At 29.7% G+C, this 15,537-nt stretch overlaps 1 protein-coding gene across 1 annotated transcript in view; it reads left to right on the top strand.

The window, feature by feature from the left end:
* beat-IV (beaten path IV) overlaps nt 1–15,099 on the top strand; it is a 136,008-nt gene extending 120,909 nt beyond the window's left edge. Inside the window, exons 5-6 of the mRNA XM_065507957.1 lie at nt 9,344–9,572; nt 14,954–15,099. Of these exons, the coding sequence (XP_065364029.1) occupies nt 9,344–9,572; nt 14,954–15,099 (375 nt within the window). The remainder of the gene's footprint in view (nt 1–9,343; nt 9,573–14,953) is intronic.
* Nucleotides 15,100–15,537: the final 438 nt, after the last annotated feature.

Below are 15,537 nucleotides of genomic sequence, written 5' to 3'. Positions count from 1 at the left end.
GTATAATTTGGTGAAGGGTATATAAGATTCGGCACAGCCGAATATAGCACTCTTACTTGTTTTTATTCATATGTGCTGGGGGCGAAAATACTAAAAAAAGGTGTTAATAAAAAGTTGAATAACTTTTACAATTTTCATCCGATTTGAATTATTAAAACGATGGTTTGTTAAGAAATAAATTTCCTTAATACATTTATATAAATTTTTATAAGTTTCCATATCAAAATAAGCAATGAAAAGCGATTAAAATCAAAAAAGTTGATAAATTTTGTATTTCTTTTAGATATTCTTAACAAAAACAATACCTATAACTAACAAATGTATAAAAAAGTGCACGTCATTTCTTTTGAAGCCCGTTAAAAAATTTAAAGTCGGACAGAGACTGACTGAGTTACAGATCGATAAGTTCACGGACATAACTGAAAACGGTTTTTTCAGAATAACTTCTGAATTTGAGGCTGTTTTGGAGATTTTTTGACACAATTTCTAATGTAATCAGCAAGCCCTATAACCTACGCTAGGTCGTTTTCCAAGTTTTTTTTCCATCGTAGCACCGTGTAATTGTCTTATAACAACACTGTCCAACAGCATTTTTGGAACAGAATAGCGATCCTATAATTCTGAAAGGGCATGTTGAGTAGATAAGTTTTGTAGAATAAACTTATAGTCCAGCTGTGGGTCAAAGAAAATGTTGTAAGAGCTACATTGTGGAATTTATGGGGATAATTTTTGTGGAAGATCTTAACCCTCTAGTTTCACACTTTAGGGGTCAAGTTGACCATTTTTTGGAGAAAATTAAAATAAAAAAAAAACAAGTAAGAAAGTATGGTCGGTCAAGCCCGACCATATAATACCCCACACCAAGTAAATGAGTAAAAATATTTTTCTTTTAAAATATCAATAATTTATATTCGTGGGAGCTATGACCAATTACGGACCGATCACCATAAAATTAGGTCGTGTGATTTATGTCTATATGTAAGTTATTTATGTTGAACTTTGTGTATATACAAACATTTTTAAGTGATTTAAGCACGTTAGAGTGATTTTCGGAAGCGGGACTATATGGGAGCTATGACTAATTATGGACCGATCATAACAAAATTTAGTGACATGAATTTTGTATATATAAAACTTATTTGGGGCGAAATTTGTGTAGATACATATATAAATTAAACATTTATAACCGATAAAGTCCAATTTCGAGAGGACATTTGTATGGGGGCTAGGTGAAATAATGGACCTATTTCAGCTAGTTTCAATAAGCTTCGTCCTTGGACCCAAAAAATTATATGTACCAAACTTTATCGAAATATCTTCAAATTTGCGACCTGTACTCTGCGCACAAGGTTTACATGGACAGCCAGCCAGCCAGACGGATGGACGGACATCGTTTAATCGACTCAGAAAGTGATTCTAAGTCGATCGGTATACTTTAAGGTGGGTGTTAGACCAATATTTTTGATCGTTATACACATCTGCACAAACGCATAATACCCTCCCCACTATGGTGGTGTAAGGTATAAAAACTCCAGTCAAAAAGTCTCAATTTGTTGGACCGTATAATTAATATCGTTATGAAATTGGACATAAACAAGTTTTATATGAACTTAAATCTTTCTACAAACTTTTGTGAGGATCGCTCCATAATTAACCCAGCAAAATGTTTCGTATTTCTCGAAATACAGTTAGCAATGCTGCAAAGAAATGAAATGAAAATGTAAGTAAATGTAAAATATTGTTGTTTTGGTCCATAATAAAGATTCCGACATGTAATTATACCTGAAGTGATTGTTAATTTATTCTAAATGAATCATATATGATGCGATCTTAGATCCTTCCTAAAATTGACAGATTTTTTACTTTGAATCTTCATTTCCGTAATAACAAACTCATCAGCATATATAGACATAAGGGTGGCCCTTAATAAACGAAAGTTGGATTTTGGCCATTCTCACCCCCAAGTTTGGTGAACATTAGTAAAAAAATCATCCTGAAAAAATTTAAGGTAAATCGGACGTGCCGCAAGCCCGCTGAAGTTTTGTGATGTATGCAGGGGAAAAACGCATTTTTTCAGTTTTTGTAAAAATTTTGCCATTAAATTACTCTTGCAATTTAATTTAAAAGAATAGAAATGTGTACGTAATTGTCGTTCTAATGAGACATAAAAAACATAAATTGGTCAAAAAATGTTAAAGTTATTAAAAATTAGAAATTCCAAATATAGAAAAATTTTACATTTAACCTTCACGATTTAAGATTTAACGTTTTCCAATTTTAGTAAAACTTTCAAACTATATTTAGAATTACCTGGACTATATTATTCTGAATAGGTTTTACTTAAAATTCATAACAGTAAGGAAATAGAGCTCATTCGCCAAAAAATGGCCAAATAATTGGCTTTTCTCGAAAATTTCAAAATTTAAATTGCAAAATTTAAAATATAACACAAAGCCTAATATTTACAAAAACAGCAGAAAAATGATAATTAACCCTATATAGTAGCACTTGGGGTTACAATGACCCCAAATTTCTAAAACCATAAAAAATTATGATTTTAAAAGTTTGGGGTCATTTTAACCCCACGTGCCATTAAGGGTTAATTTCCATTCTTGTGCTGTTGTTATAAACACTAGAGTTTATGTTATATTTTTCTTAAGTTTCATCAAAATCGGCCCAAAAATAAATAACATACCTATATCTTTAAATTAGAAATTCCAAATATAGAAAAATTTTACATTTAACCTTCACGATTTAAGGTTTAACGTTTTCCAATTTTAGTAAAACTAAAGGGTATATTTAGAATTATCTGGACTATAATATTCTGAATAGGTTTTAATTAATATTCATAACAGTAAGGAAATAAAGCTCATTCGCCAAAAAATGGCCAAATAATTGGTTTTTCTCGAAAATTTCAAAAATTAAATCGCAGGTACGGAAAAACTATAAGAGATATTTTCATATTTATTATATTCTCAATAAATCCCAATGAGATGATCAAAAAATTCTGAAATTTGTTTAACAAAATTTTTAAAACTTTGAAAATGGAGTTTTGAAACTGCCGTTAACAAAATTATATTTTTTTGGTCATAGCTGCGAAAACTCATATACAAGTAAATATGGATATATTTTAAGTAAAAATTAGTTTCTATTTTAATATTTAAATATCGAGGGGTGCCTCGATAGTGTAAACGGTAGTATGCTGGACTATCAAACAGAGGGTTGCGGGTTCGTTTCCCGCCAGAGACTCTGGTTGTATCTGCAGACAAGCAAAACGCTTAGCAGTTTGTGTTTGTTTAAAAAAAAATGTTAATTTTGTTCCTACATTTCTTATTCTAGTTGCCTGAGACACGTTAATGGCCAATTTATGTTTTTTATGTCTCTTTAGAACGACAATTACGTACACGTTTCTATTTTTTTTAAATTAAATTGCAAGAGTAATTTTTTAATGGCAAAATTTTTACAAAAACTGAAAAAATCCATTTTTCCCCCTTGTAAATGCATCTCAAAACTTTAGAGGGCTTAATCCTAACCGATTTACCTAAAATTTTTTCAGGATGATTTTTTTACTAATGTTCACCAAACTGGGGTGTGAGAATGGCCAAAATCCTACTGTCGTTTATTAAGGGCTACCCTAATAGACATAGTTAGTTTAATGAAGATTCATTGCATTACAAACACAAATACCAAACAAAAATAATAAAAAATTATAAATTTACATTTTATTCATGTATAGTTTTGCTTAATGTTTTTCATAATACAAAAGCAACACTTACAATCTTTTCAAGTACTTTAATGTTTCGTGGTTCTGAAATACCAACAAAAAGTTGTTTTAAAAAAATACATAAAACGCAAAGTCATAGATAAAAAAAAAACTACATGCTGCATGAAACACTCATAGATGAAACTTTTTTTTTGTTGCTGAAAAAAGCACTTGTAAAGCATTTAAAATGCAACATGCTGAGTTGAGCATAAAAGTGATGAAGTACAAGTGCGACTATGACTGCGATTACGGATGTGAGCTTGTGAATACTCTCACTAGTACGTACGTATATGTATATATGGTGGGGAAAATGCATTTTTTATACGTATTTCAACTTAACGTATTATTGTTTTATGTTTTTGTTCACTTTGTGTTGTTTTTTGGTTCCAAAATAAAAACCTAGGACACAGTGGCACTTGAAAACAAAGTACTTACTCAGAGTTGCAGAATGGAAAGAATGGTAAAGTTACACAAATTTTACGAAACAAAAAATCTGCAAGTCGTACAGAAAAAGTATTAAAACAAAACACAATGTCAATGCTTGGTATTTTCCATGGCAGAAAAAGTATAGTATATCCGCAGACAAAGATTTTTCCACCAACAGTTTAACACCTTACACGTCTGTTGGCAGTACAATCATCGATACCAAGCTAAATAAAGTGAAATCAATATTTTATAGATACATACAGGACTATGGTTTAACAGGAATTAATCAAACAATTTTAAAAACTATACCTGAAAACATACATATATTGGGTATACGACTTAAAAATGTGGAATTTTTTCTAATTTTTAGATCTTATTTTGAACATAAAGTTATTCAAAGTATTGGCCATTGCTAGCTATGGCATTTTCCCATATTTCTGGCAACATATGGATTCCGAGCCAAAATAAATGCTATTGAGGCCAAGAACGGTTACTCTGTTCCAAAGTGAAGCGTATCCCAGAGAGAACGTTCTTCATTGATCGAAACAAATAGTGGTCAGACGGGGCACGGTCTGGACTATAAAGCGGGTGAAGCAAAACTTCCCAAGTACTTCTTTCTAAATACATTTTAACAGGTATATTACGTTTCAAATCTGGACGCATATTATGGGCGTTTTTCGGCCAATGCTCGCTTCCAACGAATCACTTGCATTCGGTACAGGTTGCCTTTGATGGTGTGGTCAGATTTCAGCAGGTCACAATAGATAAGACCCTTTTGCTCCCACCAAATACAGAGCATTACCTTAGCGCCATGGATATGTGTCTTTGGTATTGATTTGCCTGATTGGCCCGGCTTCACATACGATCTCTAACTTTAACGTAATGGATCCATTTTTCATCGCAAGTAATGATTCAGTGGAAAAATTATTTGTTTTATTGCGTTCAAGAATCATTTCGGTCATGACAATCGTCTTTTAAGGTCTCTTGGCTTCAATTCGTATGGTACCCAATTTCCCTGCTATTGGATGAATACTGCTTCTTCAGTAGCTCCGAATGATTTTACAAGCTCTTATTGAATTTGACAACAACCTTCGGAATGCATTGGATGCCTTTGGTTCTCATGTGTTTGGTATCACCCTATATTCTAAAAGGTTGCTTGTATACATAATTGGGCGTCACAGTAAAAACGGCGAAGCGTTGCCCAAAAAGAACACCAATTTTTATAAAACAATTTTATAATTTGCACATGTTGTTGAACGCTATATCTGTCCGTGGTGATTTGGCAAAATAGACTTATTATAGGGGCTATGAATATTTACAGATGTTCACAAAATCAAGCAGATTTTTTTCTACTTTAAATTTCTTTTTATACTAGACAGATTTTTTCCGCTTTCAATTGAAGACATTTATGATTAACATCGAATATTTTAAAAAAAATTTTCTCAATATCGCGTAGGGTTAATTTTGGTCGGTTAACTGTTCGACTAATTCAAAATTAACAATTTTCAAATAACAAATAAACCGATTAATTTGTGTCGATTAACCGATTAACCGAAATTTCTTATTTTTTTCATTTTAACAAGTCCAAGTAAAATTACATATTTTTCGAACATCCATGAAACATGTTTAGTGAGTATAACAACTGACATTTAATTTGCATGTATTTGTCAGAGGAGGACATGATAATAGTCCAAACTGGAGACATTACTGAAACGAGTATTTTATCAAAACTAAAATCGATATTATTAAAAGTAATCCAAAACTAAAAAAAGTCCAAAAATGTTTCCAATGGTATGAGGAGGATTTTATATGCTTAGAAAAAACCAAAAAAAAAAAATCGGAGATATTGGATATTCTTTATCGTGCCTTACTTTCTCCAACATCTACCATCAGCGAGAGAGTTTTTTTCCAAGTCTAGTTTTATTAAAACTAAAGAAAATTATTTATTTATTTTTTGGTTGAATTGTTATGTTTTGTTTTTTGTTTTTTGTTTTTTGTTCATGTTTTTGTTCTTTTAATTAATGAAATACTTAAATAAGTACACAAAATTCGTGGTTTTATTTTCAGTTTAAAATTAAAATATAAATTATTCGGTTAATCGAATAATTAAAAATTAACCGATTATTAACCGATTAAATCTAAACCACGATTAATTATTTGCTCGATTAACCGATTAAACCAGAAACCCGATTAATTGAATACCCTAATATTGCGCCAAAAACTTTCAGAAATACGAACGCCTAAATAGATAGATCGCCTTAGAATTTTATACGAACCCATAAAATATACACTTTTTCTCTACGATCAACATTTCGATATGTTACAAATGGAATGAGAAAATCAATAATCAATTCAAAAACAATTATTAATGATAGTAAAATTTCACGGATAATATGTTTGCGGAACATTTTTACCTCTTAAATCCATGTTTTAATGGTGTTTGTTGCTCTTTTTTAAAAGAAGGACAAAAAATACCCATGCCTTGGGGATTTAGAGGGTTAACATATTATACACAAATGTTCTTCGTAACATTTTACATAAATTTGCTGAATACATTTTATACCTAAAATGTTCTTTCAAATAAAATTCTTAACAAATGCGAAATTAACCCTAAGCTCTCTTTTGTTGTGTCTTTTTTCTGACTTTCTGGTTGAATTTTTCGTTTTGATGTATTCAGGGACATATAGTAAAATTTCACGTATAATTTTTTTGCAGAACAGTTTAAGCCCTTAAATCCCTGTTTTAATGGTGGTTTTTGCACTTTTGTAAAATAAGGACAAAAAAGACCCATGCCTTGAGGATTTAGAGGGTTAATATATTCTACAAAAATATTCTCCGTAACATTTTACATAACTTTGCGGAACACATTTTATACCTAAAATGTAAGAATCATATGGTTTCTTATGCCGATTAACAATAAGAATGTGCAGAGTTGGGAAATTTAATAACCACCCTCCCCCCTCAAATAAAATTCAGATGTAAACTTTCAAAACGCCAATTTTTTTGTCTCCTCTATCAAAATTTATTGGTCGGACATAGTAATTTTGGAAAAAATTTGATTTTGTTGTATAGTGTAATTAGTCATAGCTCCCATATAAGGCCCACTTCCGAAAATAACTTTAACGAATATAAATCTCTTAAAAATGTTGGTATACATAAAATTCAACACAAATAACTTTCATATAGACATAAATAACACAACCAAATTTCATGGTGATCGGTCCATAATTAGTTATAGCTCCCATATAAGTCCCACAATATCTTTAAAAAATATCTTTAACGATCATAAATCTCTTAAAATGTTGGTATGTATACACATAAAATTAAACACAGATAACTTTCATATAGACATAAATAATATGATCTAATTTCATGGCGATCGGTTCATAATTGGTCCCATCATAGCACTCATCCGAAAATCATTCACGAAAATACATAAATTATTAAAATTTTAAAAGAAAAATGATTTTGCTCATTTACTTAGTGTAGGGTATTATATGGTCGGGCTTGACCGACCATACTTTCTTACTTGTCTTGATCTATATCTGGATTACTAAGCCATTAATATAGACAATATGGATATATAATGATAGATATTTTTGTTGATACATATCGCACACACAGTTCAAAAGTGACACAACTCAAAATTAATTTTTCGGGTTATATAAATCCGAAAAATTAATTTTGAGCTTAAACTATGCACAATACACTTGTTTATCTATACAAAAAATATCAAAAATATTCCTCGAAATCATCGCCGTGGTTCTGGTATCTCCATTCTCATAAATTTCCGAAAATTTATCTTTTACAAGAAACTCAAATTAATACAATTTGAAACGGTGCTTTTAAGCTATTTCTGTATTGTTGAATTTTAAAAATTTCTTTTTATACCTTTCACCTTCGTGAGAACGGTATATACAAGTTTGTCATTCCGTTTGTAATTTCTACATTTTTCATTTCCGACCCTATAAAGTATATATATTCTGGATCCTTATAGATAGCGGAGTCGATTAAGCCATGTCCGTCTGTCCGTCTGTCTGTTGAAATCAATTTTCTGAAGACCCCAGATATTTTCGGGATCCAAATCTTCAATAATTCTGTCAGACATGCTTTCGAGAAGTTTGCTATTTAAAATCAGCAAAATCGGTCCATAAATAACGGAGATATGAGCAAAAAACCGGGACAACCTCGATTTTTGACCTATTTTTGATCTATATCTGGGTTACTAAGTCATTAATATAGACAATATGGATATCTAATGATAGATATTTCAAAGTCCATTGCAACGTTGTAGATAAGGCTATGGTAAGTTGGACCTACAATGGGTCAAAATCGGGAAAAATATTTTTTAACCCGAATTTTTTTTTCATCAAACAAATTTTTTGTTATAAATTTTTTTTTTAAAAATTATAAACTAAAAAAAATTTAAAAAAAATATTTAAAAAAATTTGGAAAAAACTTTTTTAAAAAAATTAAAAAAAATTTAAAAAACAATTAAAAAAAATTAAATTTTGTTTACCTAAAAATATTTAAACAAATTTATTTTAAAGTATAATTTGGTGAAGGGTATATAAGATTCGGCACAGCCGAATATAGCTCTCTTACTTGTTTTTTCTAGAAAAGACAGTTTCTTCATTTTTTTCTAAATTGAAATTTTTTTCAATATTTCTTTGAAATTGTCCACAGGTTTAGTTAGGGTATGCATTTTTTATTAAGTTATTAAGTATAAAAAAGTATAAAAATAAAACGATATAAATTTACATGAAAACCACATAGAAATGGCTTTAAATATATCATATTCCTATAATATAATTACATCAAATGGTTATTAATACTAATCAATAATTAATTTATGTTTTATAATGCAAGCTACATATTAGTATTTTGCAAAGAAAATTCTTCTATGCCAGTAAGATAATAATTTAAGTAGAAAATAGCTTTCACATCGTTTCTGCTGTTTTTTTTTCTTAAAAATAAGGAATATAAGATTGGATTCTTTTTCTAGGAATTTTAAAAACCCTAACTCCTTTTTAATGGCAAATTATTTAATTCATGTACGAGTATTTTTCTAGTTTTTCCTCCACTTATTTTGTATATTTTTTTTATTAATTGTGTCTTTTACTTATCTTCATCTCCTTCTGTGTTCTATTACAGGTTGTTGATGGTCATTATTTAGTACGTTACAATGACACTGTACACCGTCATGGTCTCATAACGTCAACGTTAGGTCTGGAAATGACTGTTGATGGACGTCATTTTAACAATGGTGCCATGCGCGTCAAATGTCTTGCAAGCATATCACCGGTCTTATGGAAGGGTGGCAAGGAGAGCGTATTACAACGTCGACCTGGTATAATTGATAATCGAGAAGCAATGCTGTTGGGTAAGTGTCATACAATATTTCTTTATACACAGAGAAAACTGATGCCAATCGAATGATTCGGTTGCACACAAAGAATTTGTCGGTTCTATCAACAGAAAGTCAGCTGATAAAAAAATATATCGGTTGAAGCAAACTAACTTTTGTTAGCTTTTCTAAAATTTTGTAGCCACAACTGTTAAATTCGGTCACTAAGGTAGAATAATTCGATTGGCAACAAATTCGGTTGCTACAACGAATCTGTTTTTTCTCTGTGTACTTTTTTTTTCTTTCTTGTCTTGCACGGGTACATTATTCATCGTCATCATATTTGTTTTTATTTTTTCTTACGGTAGCATGGGCAAAATAAATTTTTGCATGAGGCACGGTTATATAATATGATTGTGATATCAAATGAGTTTTAGACATATCAAAAAACTTTATGATGGCCTTAATACGGATAGATTCAGCTATGAACATTAAGATGGTCTTTATTTTACACTTGGATTTTCAATACTCCCAATGTTAAAAATTGTTCTACGTCATGTTTAAAATTTTAGGAAAATTTGTTAATGTTTTGGGTCAATGTATCAATATTTTCCACAAATCTTAAAAAAAGAACTCTTGAAAAAAAATCTAATTAAACATAGTTTTATACTTCATTGCCAAAAACAAATCGTAAAATTTCATACACTTACATATGGGGGATTTCATATCAAGTGAATCAACTTTTGAAATCGATGTCTTCCGATAGCATTTGCACCAAGGTTAGTTCCATTGGATAGTAATTCAAGCAAAATGTTTCAACAAGATCGGTGGAAACGTCTCTGATTTAGAGGGGGTAAAAATTTGATATTTAGGCCAAGCAGCTGTTTTTTCTCATCCATGTAACTTATTACCTATTGTTCTTAGCAAAATGTGTCCCAAATAGTTTAGATAGCTATTTCTTCAATCTTTCTAAAAAAAAAATAAAAAAAATGTTGACATTTTATTTTGATATATGTATGTATATTCCACTTACATTCCACTAAGCGATCAAAAGGGTCTTCAAGAAAATTTATATAGCCTTGGGATACTTATCTGGAATAGCAATCTTTCGTTTCAGATAAAAAATTTATCAGTACACTGAAAACAAAAATTGCTGAAAGCATTATGTGAAAAAGGAAAAATTACAACTTTATATTTCAAAAGGCACAAAATGACTAAAGGCTTTTATGCAAAAATTACTCGTTCTAGTTTGGAACTTCAATATCTAAAATGCCTCCGAACCGCCTGACGATAGAATGCTCTGTTCGGACATAAATTGAAAAAATCAAAAAAAAACTGAAAAAATGCAAAATTCTTATTTTTTTTTGACATTTTGCTATAAATATCTCAGAAAATAAGCATTGCACATAGGGGCAAAGATATGTTAAAAGTGGCGATAAATCAACCACTGGGTTTTGATGTAAGTTATTGGTATTATTGAAAAGTTAATTTTCTCTAGATTTCAAATATGGAAAAATATTATAACCCACCGAACAAAATAAAGTGAAAAATTCTGAAATAAAAACAATGGAATTTTTATTTTTTTAATTTTTCTAATTATTTTGTCAGTCATTTAAAATACATTAAATTACATTATATGTAGTGTTTATAAAAAACCGACTTTTTAAAAATCCGGCTTGTCGGTTAACCGAAAATTGTCCTTTTTTAGAAAACCGGTTTTTCGGTTAACCGACTTCGAAAAAACCGGTTAAAGTATACATAGCTTTCCAATTTTTGGTTTTTAATATTCGGGAATGTTAATATTATATAACTTTAAATATGCAAAAGTGCTAACTAACTCATTTTATTTTGTAAAAACTTCAAAATTATTATCTCATTCAAATGGAATTAAGTATAAATATGTTACTAAATATATAATACTTGTTTTAATTATTGGTTTCTTCATTAAATTTCAACCAAAATATGTAATCACAATTTTTTTAATTAAATATTTAATAATTTTAAAAATTTATTATCACCTCGACTTTCTGATATAAAAGAGAAAATGTTCCAAGTCCCAAAATAGGACATATAAGATGCAAACGCACTTCTTCTTAACTGTGATTATTTGTCATTATAAATCTTTCAAGAATATTTCAAATCATGGTTTTAGACTGTTTATTTCTGAAAAGGAACTTTGTTCACTAAGCTAACGAAATGATTAATAAAATAAAAATGAATATAAAAAATGCACCAAAGCATGAGATTTATTGATTTTAGTCCCAAATTTTAAAAACCGGTTAACCGAGTGATATAAACCGATTAACCGAAAACCAACATTTTAAATTAACCTGTTCGCAAAAAACCGAGATTTTGAAGAAAACCCGGTTTTACGGTTAACCGGTTATCTGGTTTATAAACACTAATTATATGTGATTTTAAGAATAATAAGTAATATAAATATAAATCCAATATAAAAGCATAATTTTCATCACTACTATCGTCTATATCGCTTTCATCTGAAATTGATATATCGCAGGTTGGCACGAAAAATACCGATGCCTCCTGTGGAAGCTCGTTTATATTTTATTTGGACTTTTTCGGAGTCGTGTTATTACAGAATCTGAATTTATGAGAAGAAAGTTACGTTTTTCAAATTTTGCCGATATAAATGTTGGTAACTGTTTTTAGCGTTAGCTTAAAAGTTAAACTAATGCTAAAAATAGTTTAAAAACTTTCAAAATCTTATTTGCTAATAAAAATTTGTTTGCTATATATTATTTAAAACCATTTATCAAAGATTTATAAGACAAATTTTCGAACAAAATTTGTACTTAAGGCTTTTGAAAAACGTTTTTAATAAAGGCCTAAAATTTTCAAAATTTAATAAAATCGAAAACCGCAAAAATCCGCAAAATGTTAAAATAGAATATAATTCTATACATTCCCTTCTTTAATCAACATAAAATAGTTATGGGCATTTTTGCGCATTTATGCTACTTGTTTTACTTCCAAAGAACTTTTTCATGTAAAAAAAATTATAATAATAGTTTATTCGGAATTTACCAAAATTTAAGTGCATTCATAGTTTCTTTAAAAAAAGATCACAAATAGGTTCCCAACAACATATATCAATATTATTAATACAAAAAAACTATTTTATTCAATAAAGAATAAGATATTTTAATAATGAAATATACACCTTAATATTCCAGTTTTAATAGATTTTAAACGTAGTATTTTTTATAACGTTTGGCCTGCTGCTACTCTTAAACCAAAGCTTTGAAAAAAAATGTTCTGAACAAACTATATGTACAAAAGTGTACCCTTTCCAATGACATATCATTTGTATTATAAAACGCATTTTTAATTTTTCATTAATCGCCACAAGTCACCATATAGCTGCCCCTATGTGCATTTTTTAAACTCTGCAACCGTTTTTGTGCCATTTTAAAAACAAGCGAACCTATTTGTGGCATTTTGCGCTTTTTCACATGGTGAACCGAGCGTTATGTGTGATATCAATGTGAATAGATCATATCAATTGAAAATTCTTTAAAAGGCTCTAAAGACCATTAACCTTAAGTATTCCGTTCTAGTATTTATACACCAGATCTGTGTTCTTACCAACCTTATGTATAACCGTAATGTCAGAAAATTAAAGCTCGCAAGAAATCATTAAACTCTTGCTAACCTAGGATTGGTCTTCTAGAGGCAAAAACATTGATCCGACTGAAAATGACAAAGATTTTTTTTCATGACAGATTCGGTGTACTATTAATTACTTTTACGTCTAGATTCAATATTTTTTGTCAGAATTTCATCACAGATACATGTTTTGAAAGGTTTTGAAATTATCTGTTTTTCTGTTTCACAAATTACATTTACGTAATGACATTTTTCTTATACATTTACGGAAATACCTCTTTTTGAATTTTTTTCGATGTTAGTACATTCAGAAAAAATGTAGATCTAACATTCATGGATAAAGTTGGGGAGCATTGTCAAGCCAATTTTTTTTTAAGGGTCAATAAGGCGATTTTCTGGTGGTTGTACTCAACATAATTCTTGGCAAGTAAACAGTTACCATCTGGGAGCACACTTGCTCTTGCCTTGCAAGTAGGGTTTCTAATTTCCCGGATTTTTTCTTTCCCGGGAGGAAATTAAAAAATAGTTTCATTCATTTGTTCCACATCAGTATGAAATCAATAAATTCATTGTTTAATTAAAACACTTAAGAATTTCGACCATGTTAAATCTACAAAACATGCAATTTTCAAATCTGATTGTAGATAAACAATTTGAACCACTATTATTGTTATTATTTTCTCTAAATATGAATAATGATCATTGAATATCCCTAATAGATTTAATGTTAGGCACCTTAATAATTCGTTTAAGAGCACAAATTTTAAATTTGATTTATTCTTAATAACCAAATTCTTCTGTTGTGGCTTGAGTTGAGTGAAAAAAAAATCGGTTACTTCAACAGTAATACTTCTTTGTCCACTAACTATCTTGCTAGAACCGAAAAAATATATAATATAATAGAAGAATTCAATTAGCAACAAATTTGCCCATCGAAACATATCTGAATATAGTAACTTTTAGAAGAAAACTTATGAAGAAATTCCCTAAAATTCCCGACAAACATTTCCCGAAAATTAACAAAAAAATATTCCCGGAAATTCACGGGAAATGTTTTCCGCGTTGAAACCCTACTTGCAAGTTTTATTCCTGCGTTTATATTTAATTGTACACTGAATTGTATACTGAATTTTTGACATTCTGAACCAAATTATTTCATATGAAATAATCCCCCAAAAATCGTTGTTGTTGGTCTCTGTACTAATTTGTGGGAGGTTAGTTCATGCCGACATTTTCTACACATAAATGCGTAAACTAGTACTTTTTACTCAATATATGGTCAGAGAAAGCTCGTATAACTATTTTTCATTCGAAATTATTGTTGTATACCTTTTTGGAAAGACAATTTTCTCTAGAAGATTAGATTTATTTCAAATATTTAGAAAATTTTATTTAAATAGGGAACTTTCAATAGAATTCCGGCATGGGTTCTAGTTATCCGATTGCACTTAATTGCAGTAGTTAGTTTTAGCTAACAATGCACAAAATAAGGCCCATCCAAAGCAAATCTAATATCCATGGATAACATGTGTACCAAATATTATATATATCAGAAGAGTAAAGGTTAAAATTTAGTTTTTTTTTATAGAAAATTATCGTTTTGTTCCTATGGCCTTATAATTTTGATGGGCACTTTATAAAGTCATGTTTCTTTAACTTTATTCGTATTCTGTTAAATGTTTTGCTAATTATTGTATAGTGTAATAATGTTGTTTAAAACATTCATACTTATAAACTTATATAATTAATTATCATTTTCTTTTTCTCTTTTTGTGTATGTTTCTTTGCAGTTCGCAGTTCTTCCACAAGTTTGCATCATCGTTATCATCATTACAATAATATATTTAATACTTTAGCACAATTACGTGTTTTAGCCATAACAACAATACTAATGAAACTATGTCAATTATTATTATTGCACACAGAATACACTTAAATTACTTTTACTAACACACAAACATCTACATACACACATATAGAGGAAATGCAAATACACACATACTATAAGTATAGACCTACAAACATACATACATATAAACATTTATAAATAAAGTTGTACTAAGTAGTTTTAGGAAATGACTAGTAAAATATGAGTAAATAAATGAGCAAGTGTGAGTAAGAAAATTTTAAAACATTAACCTGAAAATAAGTATGTATGTATATAAATACATGCCCAGCGGCGAAATTTTTTAGGCCTTCAGTTATAAGGCCTTCTGTACGACCTTCCTAGACCTTTTTTTCGATACAGTACTCATGCTCGCTTGCCTTCACAGGAAGATCTTATGGAAGGCCTACCTGCTCCCTTCTTTCTGTTGCTACAAACGTAGTACAAGCACAAAATACCGTTAAAAAAATCACATTCCACACAGAAAAA

This window comes from Calliphora vicina, chromosome 1 (assembly GCF_958450345.1).
Source record: "Calliphora vicina chromosome 1, idCalVici1.1, whole genome shotgun sequence".
Taxonomy (NCBI): Eukaryota; Metazoa; Arthropoda; class Insecta; order Diptera; family Calliphoridae; genus Calliphora; species Calliphora vicina.
The sequence above is the reverse complement of the archived record's forward strand: the minus strand, read 5'-3'. Positions and strand labels throughout refer to the sequence as shown.